The following is a 16778-nucleotide window of genomic DNA, read 5'->3' as shown; positions in this document are numbered from 1 at the left end:
CTCCGTATCGTCCACAAATGAACGGTGCAGTAGAGGCAGCAAACAAGAACATAAAGAAGATCATCGAAAAGATGACAGTTAATTACAGAGACTGGCACGAGATGCTCCCATTCGCACTCTTGGCGTATCGGACTTCTATCCGCTCGTCCACTGGATCAACCCCATACTCTTTGGTCTACGGCATGGAAGCAGTTCTTCCAATCGAAGTAGAGATTCCCTCTATGAGGATCCTTGCCGAGTCCAAGCTCAAGGAAGCAGAGTGGGCAAAGCAACGCTACGAACAGCTCAATCTCATTGATGAGAAGCGGCTAACAGCACTTTGCCACGGTCAGTGCTATCAGCAAAGAATGGCCCGAGCTTTTAACAAGAAAGTTCGTCCCCGCGAGTTCAGCCCCGGCGACCTCGTCCTGCGAAAGGTTCTGCATATTGCCCCTGATTCCAGGGGCAAATTCGCTTACAAATACGACGGTCCCTTCATTGTTAAAGAAGTCTTTGACGGTGGGGCAATCATTCTCAATGATATGGATGGGAACGAGAATGCTCTTCCGGTCAATGCTGATACACTCAAGAAATACTATCCATGATAGTGTTTCTCTCATTCCACGTGGATGTTTTCCTCAAATGCACATTTACATTTCTTTACTTTCTTCGCATGTACAATCTCCCAGCATTTTCATTTCCGCTTATTAATACACTCCCGCTTCTGCCTTTTTCCCTTTCTCTGAACTTGTCCTGAGAGAAAAATAGTAAATCTCCCGCTAGGTTAAAAACCTCTTTGAGGCGGCCTAGGCAAAAATTAGGGAATGAGGGGCACGGTTTAAAATCCCGAAAAAGGGGAATCGTGGCAAAAGGAGAGTACAAAGCGAAATCCTCGCTAGAGTGAAAACCCGAAAAGGCGCTCTAGGCAAAAGTTAGAGGAACCGAGAGGTATGACCAAATCCAATTGGGACGGTCATAGCAAAAGGTGAGCTCTAAATGAGAAAAGAGTCTAAAAGAATACCCCGCTAGGTCGTCACGCATCTTGCGACCTAGGCAAAAGTTAGGGGCCTTCGGCAGCTCGACTATGAAGTAACACTACACTCAGTGTGAAGCGACAACAAGTAGTAGTTTGGCAGTCTCCGATGCAAGCAAACTCTCTTTGACTCTCACAGCACAAGACACGTTTCGACATGCAGTCGAATCGTCGTATCCTTGATATGGAGGATCCCAAAATCCTCCATTTTCCTTAATGCAAATTCTACGGGTCAAGCCCATTCTGTAAATATAAGCCTTTTGTCGAGTCACAATCTAGTGGGAGACGACCACCCCTTTAAATGGTCATCATGTTCAAATCCCCAAAGCATTATTATTCAGACTTCTTGATACATCTTCATTATGGCTATAGAGTAGGATTGACAACCACTATTAGCCCTTTTGATTCTAGTTGCAGGAAGCAGGATTTGAACCCCGAAAAGAGTTTCTTTTTGACGAATGCATGTCTGTCTTATGCCAAAGGCTACAGTCTAAATCCGAAGAGAGACCTTCAGGACAACACTCCAGGCACTCAGTTACATCGCAATCAGTTGGCGAGCAATGAAACGTCCCACCACAGCATTGATTGCGACATGGACGAAATCAACGAGGAAGGAACACAATGATTCCTTCCACACCTCACACCACTCCCCAGTGTTTGCATTTACTTCTCACACATTTATTTCTGCAATGCACTTTCATTAGCGTGCACCCTCTCAGGACCGCAGTGCACATTTATTTCCGCAATGCACTTTCATTAGCGTGCACCCTCTCAGGACTGCAGTGCACATTTATTTCCGCAATGCACTTTCATTAGCGTGCACCCTCTCAGGACGCAGTGCACATTTATTTCCGCAATGCACTTTCATTAGCGTGCACCCTCTCAGGACTGCAGTGCACATTTATTTCCGCAATGCACTTTCATTAGCGTGCACCCTCTCAGGACTGCAGTGCACATTTATTTCCGCAATGCATTTTCATTAGCGTGCACCCTCTCAGGACCGCAGTGCACATTTATTTCCGCAATGCATTTTCATTAGCGTGCACCCTCTCAGGATTGCAGTGCACATCGCAAGTCCACCGGGTAGGCGCCTTTGAACCATGCAGTTCATTCGGTATGCGCCCCGTGCATATTGCAAACTCGCCGAGCAAGCGCTCGTGCATCTCGCAAGTCCACCGGGTAGGCGCCTTTGAACCATGCAGTTCATTCGGTATGCGCCCCGTGCATATTGCAAACCCTTCGGGTCAGTCCCGACTACTTTTCCTGCATTGGGGTCAGTCCCCTTCGGGTCAGTCCCGACTACTTTTCCTGCATTGGGGTCAGTCCCCTTCGGGTCAGTCCCGACTACTTTTCCTGCATTGGGGTCAGTCCCCTTCGGGTCAGTCCCGATTACTTTTCGTGCATATTGCAAACCCCTTCGGGTCAGTCCCGATTACTTTTCTTGCATTGGGGTCAATCCCCGTCGGGTCAGTCCCGACTTTAATTGCCTGTTTCAGCTTTGTTCCGAACTCTACATGTTATTGTGCACATCTCACCATATTCCCTCTTATTAGGTACAACATCCTACATATCCAAAACAAAAAGGAGAGGGCCATATAGGAAATTCCATTTTGATCATTGCTATCAAACTGGGGTGCTTTTGAAATCTTTGATTGCATCCTCTACTCGAGCAAGCAGTCAAAGAGGGGCATCTGTCAGCGCCCCATTTTGGCTCACCATTCCAAACAATGATATTAGCAATGACCCAAGCCACGACTTGAGCAGAATACAGAAAACGGCTCGGCAGAGCAAGAAATCACTATTCATCCTCAAGTTGGCAAAATTGAGCAAATGGCCCATGGACATGACAGAAGGACTCTAGGGGTCACCAAAGGGGAACAGAGCGACCAAAGAACTCAACAATGTCCAAAACCGGCGTTTTCAGTGTATTACACGGACGGCACTATTTTCCGATAGTTCGCTCGGTCATCGGAAGATAGTGAATATTGGACTCCAAAAATCCACACCAGTGCCAAATAGATGAAGAGTGTCCCCAAAGGCATTTTGCAAATCATCTGTTCTATACAGAACAACTTTCTGTATACAGACAACTTTTCAGTGGAAGTCCAAAAATGCCGGTTTCCTGGAGAAAAGTTAATTCCAAATATCAGACGCGGCCATGCCCCATCAGCACACAGAGTAGGAACAACGCTTCAGATTGTCTTTTGGAAGTCACACAGACACTTCAAATGACTTCCGAACGGCAAAACAAGCATACCCCTCTTCAGAAGAGCATAGCCGGAGAAGGGTCTGATGGAATTACGGCAAACGAAGTTCATACTGCATTGCCCAGAAAACTCTAGCAGACATTCACAATTGGGCAAAACAGACAGCAAAACCCTTCGCGGTTTCCCGAGTAACCTCCGAAGAGCGGAAATGACCATTTTCAGTGGAAATCCATATCCGGAGGTCCTCTTTGGGGAAATTTGACGCCGAATGCTTACGTTACACAATGCTAGCCTTCTTAAGGCTCAATGTGGAGTCGTCGGAATAATTCACACAACTCATCTAGATCTCTCAAACAGTGCTTTAGAGGTCTCAGATACACTCTTCAAGTCCTTGGAGGTCTAATCTTGACAAACAGAGATTACAGTAATCTCCGGAGTGCCCAAGCAACTCAGAAGTCATCTTGAGAAAACCAGTCTCGGCCTCCTAGGACGTCTCCGGCCCCACGTTAGCATTACCGGCTTAAGGGATGATTGTTCACGTGGTTTGACAACTTATGCCAAAATGACCAACATGAGATGCAGACACGGGATATGCTGTCAGAAGCGGACAACTTCGCCCCGATCACTTGCAATGGGCAAAATCGGCTCCCGAGCCCCACACACATCCGGGACATTTCTCAATAGAAAATGTCAATCTTGGGCTCATTAACTCCGTTTTCACGCGTATACAGACAATTCGACGTTCAATTCGAACCACGAACTTCGAATACGCGACCAATCGAGACCCGAGTCTTTTCCCGGTTTCTCCTCACAAGCCGTGGGACCCACGGGCTGCCCAAGGGCAACCGCCCTTTGCCCCAAACTTTTCGGCCTTTTCCCCTTTCCTCTCTTGCCCTCACCTAGCCCAAAATATCTTTGGTCTTCCAAGTCAACACTCAAGCCATTAACTCCACCTCCATTAATGCTTCTTGGCTCTTCCTCATCAAGATACTTGGATGACATTCATCCTCATCTCCATTAGGGCAACCGACCTTCATTAATGAGGCCCTTAATGGTGCTTTGTTTTGCTTAATTGCTCATTAGCTTCACATATATATTGCCTATTTGTGATTAAGCTAATCATTCATGAAGCACACCTCATCTTGATAGTTTCTCCCTCTAGAAAATGCTCTCAACTCCTTAGGAACCAGCAGCAAGCAAAGAACTTCATGAAAATCAAGAATCAAGCCAAATAGCTTTGGAGTTTAGGTCGGGATCCATAGCGGGCACTATTCCGACTTATATCCAAAATTCTTCAAACTTCATAGACGACATGTTTCGGACCCAAGGATTCCATTTCTGAACCCAGTTTTTTAGTTTGGAGTCGTTTGCTTATCATTTTGGATCATTTCGGGTGAAGTTGGAGCTCTCGGGTGAACAGTGCCCGTCACCAGGCGTTACCGAGCGCAGCCAGGCGTCACCGAGCGCAGCCAGCATCCGCAGCCAGGCGTCACCGAGCGCAGCCAGCATCCGCAGCCAGGCGTCACCCGCGCACGCCCGCGCCCGTCACCAGCGCACGCCCGCGCCCGTCACCAGCGCACGCCGCGCCCGTCACCAGCGCACGCCCGCCGTCACCCGGCACGCCGAGCCCGTCATCCGCGCACGCCCGCCCGTCACCCGCGCCCGTCACCGCGCACGCCGCGCCCGTCATCCGCGCACGCCCGCGCCCGTCACCCGCGCACGCCCGCGCCCGTCACCAGCGCACGCCGCCCGTCACCAGCGCACGCCCGCCGTCACCAGCGCACGTCCGTGCCCACTAGCTCCCGTCACCGTGCTCGACCGTGCCGTGCACGTCCATCCTTGCACCCGAATACCCTTTTAAGGGTTCCACCGAGTCACCCGACTCTCAAACACTTCCCCGACTCTTTCCTCGTATTCCGAGGCTAGGTAAAACACTTTCGAATTAGAGGAGTTAGGACTTTTTATATTTTTGCATGGCTATGGAGTATTATGGTGTTTTCATGCATGTTTCATTCACAAGATTTAATTTTTATGCAATTTTATGTTATATTATACACGTACACTATCTTAGGACTTGCTACCATATCGGAAAGGGGCTTGGATCATCATAAAGAAGACTATCCCGACCCTATTATGGCACATTAAGTCTCGGCCAATTCTCTAAAGGAGAGGGTTGAGATTTAAATTGCTCTTTTCGGGTTAAGATCGGTCTCCTTAGCCTATTCAAGTTAATTTCCGAGTTTGTTTATCATTATTGCATGCATGAAGCCGGTGTTATGTTATCCTTTTCCTTAATTAACACGTTTGTGAATGTTTGTATGTTTGAATGAGCTAAACAAATCGTGATAACGCCGGCTTTTGTTAAAAAAGGGTGCTATTTATCACGGTCGATGTTTGAGCATGCGAGAAATAATTAAACCACGATTAGGAAATCGTTCGTGACTCGGATAGAGCCATGAGAACCTTCGGCCACCCTTCACAAGATGAAGCCGAGGGCTTCTTAGCCTTCCTTGAGTCAAGAATGAATTCCTTATCTCAAGTTTAATTTGTTGATCGGATGATGTGAAGTTTTACTTCAATGTCTTTACGATTCCCATATTAAAATATCATGTAAAGACTCTTTTAAACAAGCATGCATGGATTCGAGTATCGATGACTCATTCGGGTCCATTTGGTTATGAGGATAGTTTCGGTCATTAGACCAAATTATCCTCGATCCTTATGGAATCGTCTTGGTCGTCGAGTCGCGAATCGTTTTCACAATTAATGCATTCGGCACAACCCTTAAGCATTAATGCCACAAACTGGTTAATCGGGACGCTCACACGATTAAACTCACTTCACACTGATAAAGTTTACCCGAATTGGACATTAACTGATAACTCGCGTCGACGAGTCGTCAAAGGATGTTGGTGCCCTTTTTAAACTTATCAATTTCAAAACCCGAAACGCGCGGTCCGATGTAGCATGGACGTCTAAAAAGGGCTTTTGTGTCTCAACTTGAGTTTTCACTTGATTCCAGGTAACTCATGTCAAGATACGGAAGATCTTTCTGGATCACTTCCGGACAGATCAACCGATTCTTTGGCTTTTTCAGGGTTCTTGCACAACCCTGGATGATCCAGGGAATCGGTCGACACCGGCTACAGGCCGAGGTGGCCCGCACTGTGATGTTTCCCCTTTTTTCTGAAAACAATTTTCAAATAAAGGGCAAAATCGTCTTTTCACAATCCAGCGACATCCTTAGGGTTAGCATAACAGAAACACTACAGTACGGGATAAGAACGGGCTACCTGTTCAGGTGCAGGTTCAACTGCATAGCCTTTTCTTATCTAACTGATGAGTTTCTGCTATCCTAACATAGACTCGGGTAACTAGAACGGTTATCTCTGTCAGAAGACATGCAAAATGCTGATTAACCTTTCACTCGACCTAACCAAACACTAGATAATGGTTAGGAGGAATTCTAGATTCCAAATCTAGAGTCAAAACACGAGTTTGGCTAATTCAGTGGAAATTCAGTGTCATAATACAGAACAACTGTAAAAGCAATCCACACGCCTGAGATTTGACTCTTTTTGTCAAGTTCTCAAAACAAAGCCGAATGCTAAAACATTGGTACATGTTTGATTGTTTAGCATATGGCATTTGCTTGCAAAAACACCCCTGGGTTAATAATCTGTTAATTCACGTAAACACGACAATAACAAACACCTTGTCTGTTATTAACGTTGCGTGTTATCTTTCCGCACCTGTTTGCCATGCGGGTCGAGCCTGATCCCTAGGCCGAATAATATTAGGGTTCAACACCCTAATCATCGATCACAGGGTCCAACACCCTAATCAACACTCACAGGGTCCAACGCCCTATTCAGTGAGAGCGTCCATTGAATTTCAGTTCTTCGGTCTTTTTCCTAAACTCACGGTGAGTTAGAGTGGAATAATAACCGAACGCGAAACGACTGGAATTCGACCCTTTTGTAATTTGTATTTATTGTTTTCGAGAGCATTGTAAGGATTTTATTTTGTACATTTATTCTGTAAGAATTCCAGTCGGTGAGCGAACGGTCCGAGAGTCGAATTAATCGAATCGGTCTAATGCTTGCCCAGATACAAGTAAATCCAAGAACTCGCGGTTCTGGTTCACGCAGGGATTCAACCTCCATGGTTCGATGAACTGTAACGCAACATTGTGAACCAACTCCCCGACATACGGGTTTACTTCTCTCTCGGCTTCTCAACCGACATCGTTTGGTTCACCGGATCTCCAGTGTCAAAACGTGCGAGCCGAGTGCAGCTTAATTCATGCGGTAAATCATAAAACATGCAAGCCTAGCAAACCAGAGTACCGAAAGGGCGTGCGGGATATAGGCCCGCACGTAACATGAACCCCCGAACACGGATTTTCCGGTTCCGCACAGATCAATGCCTTAACAACAAACTAGGTGTTCCATACCCCTAGACCCAGGGTAACTTATCCGCCCTCGACCTTCGGGTCGTAAAATGATAAGTGGCGACTCCTTCTCTCACGCGTGTCCGACGCGCGTCCCCGCGGGAAGGTGGACGTTCCGACCAAGCCGCGCGATCCAAAAGCGCGCGATGCGGGCCCCGACGAGAGTCCACATTCGGGTCCGTACAACCGCTTAAATCAACTCATGTTGGTTGTGCGGTAGTTTTTTGTTACTTTTTGTAAGATCAAAAGTAGGCAATTAACTCATATGACATTACAAACAAATATACATATGAAGGAAAAGTATGTTAAAACTACATATTTTACAAGTAGACCTAGAAAATAATAGAAATCATGATAGTGAACAAATGCGCAATTCAGCCTAGTAGATACATGAATTACATTAATCTTGTAATATAAATTTAATAGGATTGGCTTGTTGGTCACCGAAGCAACTTCATTGATGAAAATCCTAGTTTCTATATCTCAAATTTATAAGCATGTGACACATTGAACTTGAACAATTTCATATAAATCGAAGAGTTCTTTCCAATTATCGAGAAAATTTTTACTTTTTCAAGAAACTTAATTATATATTACCAATTACAATGGATATAGACAAATTACTAAAATGCATCGAATATGACATATGCAAAATGTAATGTAAGTTCATTGAATTGAAATTGAAAGATCAATGCAATGTGGAGTTGATGATTTGTAATTTGGCTTATGTGGCACTTCCTCATCTGCACACCTCAGTTTTTATATATTATAATTGATAGATAATTTCTCTGAAATTATTTTTGGCAAGACAGAGAATTGATGAGAAAGATGAAAGAGAATTAAGAAATAAATTTGAAAGTAGCATAAATTATTATATTTGGTATGAGTAGCTATAACACTTTGGTTATAATTTAGTGACGTCAATTAATTAGGGGTAAGTATGTCCAATAAACAAAAGAGGCTGCGGAAACAAACGATAAAGTTGTGTTAATAGAACGACCCTTTTAAGTAATATTTAATAGCATCATTAATTGCTTCTAAAGGCAATTTTACTATATATAAATGATAAATGATGATTAAATTGTGAACATAATCTGTGCCCGAATAAATTGTGAATATTATTTTCTTAGACAATGATGTCGATATATACATGTCGTTATTTTTCAAATAGAACCGACTATAATCCCTTGTATTGGGACTATGCGTTAATCGGATAAACGTTTTGCTTTAAAGTTTGTTACAACCTGAAATTGTCATTTATATTTTAAAATTGGTTACCTAAAATTCATGGTCGGTCAGATCATCGGAATGCCTTTAGCATAATTACCTGCTCGTTGCATTGGGGTTTCACGGAGTTCGAAAATTAGTCGAACAAAGTTCGGACACCTTGTTGGGAATATATATATTTTATGAGTAAATTGCACTAGTGGTTCAAAAAGTTTTACAAATGTTTCAATATAGTATAAAAAGTCTTTTTTTGCTACTTGATGGTACAAAATATTCCGAAGTTGTTTCAGTATAGTACAAACCATCATCTCGTCATTGACGTCATCAAGTCGACACTGATTGTGCAAAATCGATTTTTATGGGATGTTACATGATGATGCAAAATATTTTGAAATTGTAACTTAATAGTACAAAATGTTTTACATAAGTTACATGATAGTGCAAAATTTACAGTTTTGTAAAAGACGACTTGACGGCATTAATGGCGAGATGATGGTTTATACTACACTAAAATAATTTTGAAACATTTTGAACCACCTAGTAGCAAAAAAAAACATTTTGTACCATATTGAAACATTTATAAAACTTTTTACATCACCAGTATAATTTATTTTATTTTTATATATATATAAATTAGGGTAAATTACACGATGGTGCAAAAAGTTTTAAAAATGTTTTAATATGATACAAAAAAAATTTTTGTTACTTGATGGTACAAAATGTTTCAAAATTATTTCAATATAGTACAAACTGTCATCTCGTCATTGACGCCGTCAAGTCAACGCTGATTATGCAAAACCGATTTTTGTGGAATCTTGCATAATGGTGCAAAATATTTTAAAGTTGTAACTTAATAGTACAAAATATTTTACTTAACTTATATTATGGTGCAAAATCTACTGTCATGTAAAGGACGGCTTGACGACGTTAATGGCGAGATAACGGTTTGTACTATACTGAAACAATTTTGAAATATTTTGTATCATCAAATAACAAAAAAAAATATTTTATACCATATTAAAATATTTATAAAATTTTTTGGACCATTACAATTTACGTTATAAATTATCATGAAAAGACATCCAGTCAACTCACAGTCTCAGTTCACTGTGCTTATAATCGTTCGAAAGCATCTATCCATCATTCCTTCCTTCCTAAGGGACTTAGCCGAGGAGACAGACTGCACTCTGTTCTCTCTCACTTTCACTTTGTCGAGAAATGGAGAAGCTCTCCGACGATTTAGGGTTAGCTCTGTGCAAAAAGGATATCCTGCGTCGAACTCGAGACCTGGTCCAATCCCAGGCAAATGCCGTGGAGGAGCATTTCGACTCCATCGTCAAGGCCATCGGCGAAAGGCTGGAGCAACTCCGGGCCCGGGAGAGGTCGGTAGAGGAGAGGTTTGCAGAGGTCGTGTCGAAGGAGAGTGAGCTGGAGAAGAAGGCTAAAGAATTTGAGAGGGAGGTTCTCATGAGGGAGGAGAGGCTGGCCCAGTTGGAGAGGAGGCTCGAGGATTGCTCGAGGGAATGCAGAGAGGAGGAGGATCGTCTGGCGTCGGCAACGGATTATCTCGCTGAATGTCTCCGGGAGACCGAGTTTAAGAAGAAGGAGCTGGTTTCTGTGAGGGATTCCGTCGAGGAATGCCGGAGGGAGTTCGGGATGAAAAAGCAGGATCTGGATGAATGCGCTAGGGAGCTCAATTTAAAGGAGAGAGAGCTCGGCTCGATCAAGACGTTGATTGATGAGTATAATGAGGAGCTGACGTCCAAAAAGAAGGATCTTGATGCCATTAGGAAGTCCACCATAGCGTGCTCCGCTGAGGTCGACTCGAAAGAGAGCGAACTGGCGGTGCTCGGGAAGTCTGTGAAAGATCTCGAGGTGGAGAGACCAAAGGAGGATAAAGTGGAGTCTCTTCAGAAATGTTCACGACGAGACTCGGAAGAAATCGGGTTGAAGAAAGCGGAGCTTGCTTCCCTCCAGAAAACCATCAGAGAAGTTAGAGGTGATCTTGACTTGAAAGAGAGAGAGTGCCGAGTATTATGTACCTCTATCAAGAACAATAATGTCGAGCTCGAAACGAAAAAGAAAGAGCTAGAATCGACCATGGCTTTGCTCGTTGCAAGGGAAGGTGAGCTGAAGTCTAGAGAGTACCAACTTGAGATTAGTCAAAAGGAACTGGCTTTGGCTAGAGCTGAAAGGGATGGATGCCGCAGAGAAATCCATTTGGCCAAAGCTTCGTTCGAGGAACGTTCCAGGATACTAGAGGCAAAGGAGAGAAAGCTCCAAGGGCAGCTTATGGTGTTAATAATCCAACACGAATGTTTGCAGTCGAGAGAGAAGGCTGACGTTCTTGTTTTCCAAAAGGAGCTCTTAGACATGATGATTCAAATGTCGCTCGATCCCGCGAAACTGGTGTTGCAGGCTATGCAGGAACTTGACTCCTCAAGTTCATTCGATAGTGGCGTAACCAAGAGAAGCTGTCTGTTGCTGTTACGCTGCTTAGGTGAGGCTTCGCCGGTGATTAAGCCTCAGGTGAAGGAAGCTGCAATGGCACTGGCTAAACAATGGAAGGCTCAGCTGGCTGCTTCTTCAGCCAATTATATTTTTGGGGTGTTGGCTCTCTTGAGGCTTATAGTGGTCTATGAATTAATCCCAGCATTTTGTCCGAATGAGCTGGAAGATCTTGTCAATTCTATATCCGACCATGTCGAAACAAATGAACTACGAGTGCTCCTCGGTTTATCAAGACCTCTACCTTGTAAGTTTCATCAACTTTTATGGGCTAAACCTCCATATGGCTGCACATGTATTCATCATATACTCATTTCTTACTGTATTGCTGATATTTATCTTTTGCTGATCGTTTGCAGTTTTGATACTCGATACTTTCTCAGTATGTGCAGCTAATGTTTTTCACCATTATCATCTGTTGCTTTGATATCAGCAGCTTGCACTCTCATGGTCTTCTCTTGGATATATCAATTACCAGCGAATGTTACCATTTTCAGTTAGCCTCCTTTCCTGTTTTCAACTTAGACCAACTTTTGCTTGGGCTTTCGTCTTCCTTGGCAGTAGCTAATGGCCACTGCTAGGCAGAGGTCCACCGTTTCAACAGGTCCCTGATGAAAGTTTATAGCTTTAGATAGATAATGACAAGAGTTGACAATAGCTATTGCCTAGTTCACATCCTCTGAGCTTTAGTTTGCCTTGTTAGTTTGTAGTTGTGGAGTTCAATCACTTGTGCTGACCCATGTAGGTTGTCAGTTTTGGTTTTGTTTATGCCCCTTTGAAATAATGCTACACGGTAGCAGTGCTTACTGCTTTCTTATAAGTCGTATGTGTATAATTGAAAGACATTTGAGAACTGCTAAATTTCTGTATGCTTTCTGCTCATAAATCCATGACAGCCCCGAAGGTCATACTTCTTCCTCAGGCTGAAAAGAAGCTAAAGAAGCTTGCTCAGAGCTCCCCGAAAGTTGATGATGGTTCCCGACTACAGAATATAATCAAGCGAATGCGCATGACCTAAAGGAGTTACTTCTGGGAGTCTTGAAGACTATCAAATGATTAGTGAGATTACCTGCCGCAAACTGCCCCCCTTTTAACTCTTCTAGCTTCCATCGTGTAGATTAATGTGGGCTTGGAAATAGTTGGGCTGCATAGCTCCTTGTGGATAACAAAGCTGTAAGTTTAGAAACAGTATGGAATCTATATTGCAATTATCTGTCTCTGTGTGATGATTTCTAAGTAAAATTACGAACGAAATCGTGATATGGAAATTGCTTTGTTAGTCGAACAGCACTCAAAACTGGAAGCAAATCAGCTGAAATTGCTTTGTTAGCCGAAAGTTTAATTGCATTAACTCTTTCTATATTTGTCACGACCCGAAATTTCAACTAAATTTCCTATATATTTCCTCGATATTCATTCTCACATAAACTATTCATATAAAACATGTTTTCCATAACTCAAAAAAACATACAACTACTACAAATGCTCTCACATATATATTTATATAAGCACGATTCTAGCAAAGCTACATTGCTAAACCAACTAGACAAAAGTTTCAGGTCGTAACATTCTCAAGTCCATTCTATACAAAAATGATATCTATCAAATAACTAAGGTTCCTATTTAGTTCTTCAAGTTGATCCCCGATATCAAAAAGTGGTTCCTCGGCGCAATCGGAAGCTTATCTGGAAAAATGTATGCATGGTGTGAGCTGCATCTCAGTGAGTACAAAATTCCAAAACAAAATGAATAATATTAAGAGATAAATATACTTTAAACAACCAAATATTCATATAGATAGTATTAGCATGAACAAGTCTATCAACTAATTCATCAACACGGTATAATATACCATATATACAACTGACTTCTAATTTCATTCATAAACAATCAATTGTCTTTATAACATATAAAATTATTATTAGAATTAACTATTAGCTCAACATCACCTTGCACTCATAGCCTAACTAAATCACATTAGCAAACAACACGGCTTCCACAGAATAAGTCAGACAATCATAACAATCGTTATATTTACAGCAATCAAACCAAATAAACAATAGACAACACAACCAAAGTCAATATAGCCATAGGGTTGCATTTCCTTGCAACAGAGTTGTGACGGTACCGTGATCCCGCACATCTCATTAATATCATCCTCAACTCCCAATATTCATATCTCATAAGCGGGGGCCGCCTATTGACCTCTGGCGGTAAGAGTTGACCTAAATTTGTATTCCGCTGGGTCTTAGCGGCCGATCAGGCCCCTTTTTATATTCCACCAGGTCCAGCGACCGATCAGGCTCCCGTTTATATTCCGCCGGGTCCAACAGCCGATCATACCCCCGTTTATATTTCGCCGGGTCCAACGGCTGATCATGCCCCCGTTTATATTATGCCGGGTCCAACGGCCAATCATGCCCCTGTTTATATTCCGCCGGGTCCAGTGGCCGATCTGACTTATTTTGTAATCCGCCGGTCCAGCGGTCCCATGGTTATAATCAAATAACAATCACAATCATGATCAATTGTAACCATACCATCTCACGCCATACATCATTATATCCAAACATAATCCCAATCACATCACAATGGCAGCACATTACCATCACATATCTCATACACAACCAGTAAACACAATCACACCGTGTTATCTCAAATCAAAGTGAACATACCAGACAATATCTCTCAAATTCCATCACGGAACGTAGCACGACCAATTCCTTAATCTAACCATCACAATACTCATCTTAACAATTTATATAATTAGAACACATCATTTCACAAAAGACTAGAATATTCACATAATATATATATATATATATATATATATATATATATATCATTTCACAATGGAATAAAGTACTCACCGAAAACTCGCCAAAAGTATTTTAATGAGTCAAAGCCTTCTGGTGCATGATTTTTGATCTCCTCTGTTGCCTATCATTTGAAGCATAAAACTAGATTATGAACAGTATAATAATACGACAACGCATATCGATGCTGGTAGGTCTCCTGCCTGATATGATAAAACCACATAGATACTTCCATAATCAATCCCATCCCTATCTTATCCTATATTACCCATCAATCCCTATCGACGCGTAGCTTAATCACCGTAACTTAATCATGTAACACCATTAATTTACCTCATTATCTTCCTCTACATCTTCTAAAATCACCATTTAATGATTTTAGCCTTCACCCCCTGCTTAAGCAATTAAAAGAATAAAAGTATTAATTTCAGTTATTAACAAGATATTTGTATTAATAAAAAGAATTGATTTCAGTGGTGGAACTCCATGAAAACAAACAGCTTCTCAACTCAACCAAGAAAAACAAGGTTAAAAGTAAATGAAGCTCAATCAATCGACTGCATCAACAATTTCATCCAAATTCCCCTATACTATCAAAACCCACCATCCACTCTTTCGTTTCGACATATCACCTTCTCAATCAAATATGGAAATTCCATTAACTCATTACCACCAAATTTAGAATCTTGTTCCAGCAATGAAGGACAAAAGCTTGAAAGAGAACCAATTATCAGTACAACCACTAAATCAACAAGAACAGGATAATCATAAGTGTCTTCCAACATTATCAATTTATCCAAGTTCAATTCACTAAACATTCAAATGTGCTGGTCTAAGTTGTTCCATAAATTTCTCCAATTTAGCCATCCAACTAACCCGCTGCTTCTAAATTCATAGCAAGAAGGACATATTCAAGATCTCCATAAGCCCTATTAATTGCAAGCATAAAAAAAATCAGATAACACACAATATAATGGTTTAAGCATGCATACTAACTATATTAGATTTTTCATCCTAAAAGGAAAACCAACATTAACATTTCCAAAGCACAACTATTATTATGATTACAATAAAATAATATATGCATACACTGTCATTCAATGTTGTCTGGCAATTGGCAGTGAATTGCCCCTGAAACTTGCACCTTTCATGCATATGTATTGCGTTTTGTTCAAACATCAATTTTAGATTTTTCAAATTATGCACATTACAATTTCATTATATTAAATCCATGGATCTCTCTCTTATAATCGATGCAAATTATGCTCATCACTTTCAAATAAGTTTCCCAAGTTCAGAAGCCCTGCTCGACTCTAACCTAGGTTTGGTCCAAATTCTCGAGTCATGCTGGCTGGACTATCTTATTTATCACCCATTTCAATAACATAAATTTAAATTAGTGTGTCCAAAATGCTACGGTCCATCCAAAATGCCGGAATTACACAGGCAAAACACCAACACTTGACTGCCTCATTTCAGACTGAGAAACAAGCAGGAATGTTCACTGCGGCATTTAACCACACAATCACAGCATAAGCGACCATGAAGCTCCATAAAGACAGGAATCAACTAGGAATCTCACAAATTGCTTATGGAAATGTAAATTCGAAGTAAAAGAGAGCAAATCCCATAAGAGCCAAAGCTTACATCAATGGAGGGACGAGAGAACTTCCCGAACTTCGCTTGAAGAAGGGAGTCTGAGGAGCGAAACAGAAACGGATGGCATCGGTTTCCTCCCGTTTCCCCTCGATTCTGCTCTAGCTATGCAACATAGCTCTCTCTCTCTCTCTCTTGCTCTTTTTTTTTTTTTCTTGCTTGCTTCATCCTTTTCAGTCCAGAAACAGAACAAAGAAAGAAAGAAGACAAGATAAATGAATGAAAAGAATGGCGGTGGAGTTACCTGGGGGCAATGGGGCCACATGGGGCCCCTTTCACCGCCCACTTTTTTTTTTTTTTTTTTAAATCTGCAGCAACATATATATAAAATAGTATATATATACGTGTATGAGCATATGTACTATTTGGCATAAAAAAATATTCGAATCTCACATATACACACTTATATAACATGTAAGTAAATGTATGTATATATATATATATATAAACTATTTGAAATTAAAAAAATATCAGGTCTCCCAATTTTGAACTCGAATCGATCCCAAAAGAGATATGTCGCTCTAGCCTACGGCCAATGCAGCCTGAAAGAAATATTAGGAGTTACAGGGGAATTGGGTAGCGGGTAATTCAGGATGCTTTTTTTCGAAGATCCACATTCTTCAGCACGAACTTCGCTAATCTACGATGTGTCCTTGAGTTGGTGACTGATAATTGCAACATAGACAGTCAGCTTCTTCGTATCCGTCTTTTCTGTTTCCAAGCTTCTTGCAGAGGAACTGCAAAGTTGAAAGCATGTATTACAACAAGCGAACTTAACAAATTTCAGTGGACAAATTAAAAGAATTAACACAAACATGACTCGCCTTCAGGAAGTTATCTGGTCTGTGATGAGAAATGGCATGTGCAGGAAGTTCTGCCATAATAGGTATTTGATGGGA

General features: G+C 41.8%; 1 protein-coding gene and 1 long non-coding RNA gene across 4 annotated transcripts; one reads left to right on the top strand and one right to left on the bottom strand.

The window, feature by feature from the left end:
• The first annotated feature begins 10036 nt into the window (after positions 1–10036).
• LOC116190467 (spindle pole body component 110-like) lies at positions 10037–12692 on the top strand. Of its 3 annotated transcripts, none has more exons than XM_031520151.1 (2): positions 10037–11654; positions 12330–12692. In XM_031520151.1, exons 1-2 carry the CDS (start codon positions 10118–10120, stop codon positions 12332–12334), a joined length of 1542 nt encoding a protein of 513 aa, XP_031376011.1. In that variant the 5' UTR covers positions 10037–10117; the 3' UTR covers positions 12335–12692. The 3 variants fall into 3 exon arrangements, with proteins under 3 accessions (XP_031376011.1, XP_031376009.1, XP_031376008.1); XM_031520149.1 differs by having other exon boundaries at positions 12312–12692; XM_031520148.1 differs by having other exon boundaries at positions 12304–12692.
• A 94-nt stretch (positions 12693–12786) lies between these two features.
• Positions 12787–16039, bottom strand: LOC116190468. Its single transcript, XR_004152675.1, has 4 exons — positions 15871–16039; positions 14557–14615; positions 14278–14347; positions 12787–13092 (listed from the first exon to the last, which is right to left on the bottom strand). It is a non-coding gene; the product is annotated as an uncharacterized LOC116190468 (long non-coding RNA).
• Between the last annotated feature and the right edge of the window lie 739 nt (positions 16040–16778).

The sequence above is a fragment of the Punica granatum genome, unplaced genomic scaffold (genome assembly GCF_007655135.1).
Source record: "Punica granatum isolate Tunisia-2019 unplaced genomic scaffold, ASM765513v2 Contig00450, whole genome shotgun sequence".
In the NCBI taxonomy this organism is placed as follows: domain Eukaryota; kingdom Viridiplantae; phylum Streptophyta; class Magnoliopsida; order Myrtales; family Lythraceae; genus Punica; species Punica granatum.
The sequence above is the reverse complement of the archived record's forward strand: the minus strand, read 5'-3'. Positions and strand labels throughout refer to the sequence as shown.

Bases quoted from the DNA above. Each gene is read 5' to 3' on its own strand.
- LOC116190467 (XM_031520148.1), top strand. From the start codon at position 10,118: ATGGAGAAGCTCTCCGACGATTTAGGGTTAGCTCTGTGCAAAAAGGAT. The intron at 11,655-12,303 runs GTAAGTTTCATC...AATCCATGACAG, and splicing joins TTTATCAAGACCTCTACCTT to CCCCGAAGGTCATACTTCTT.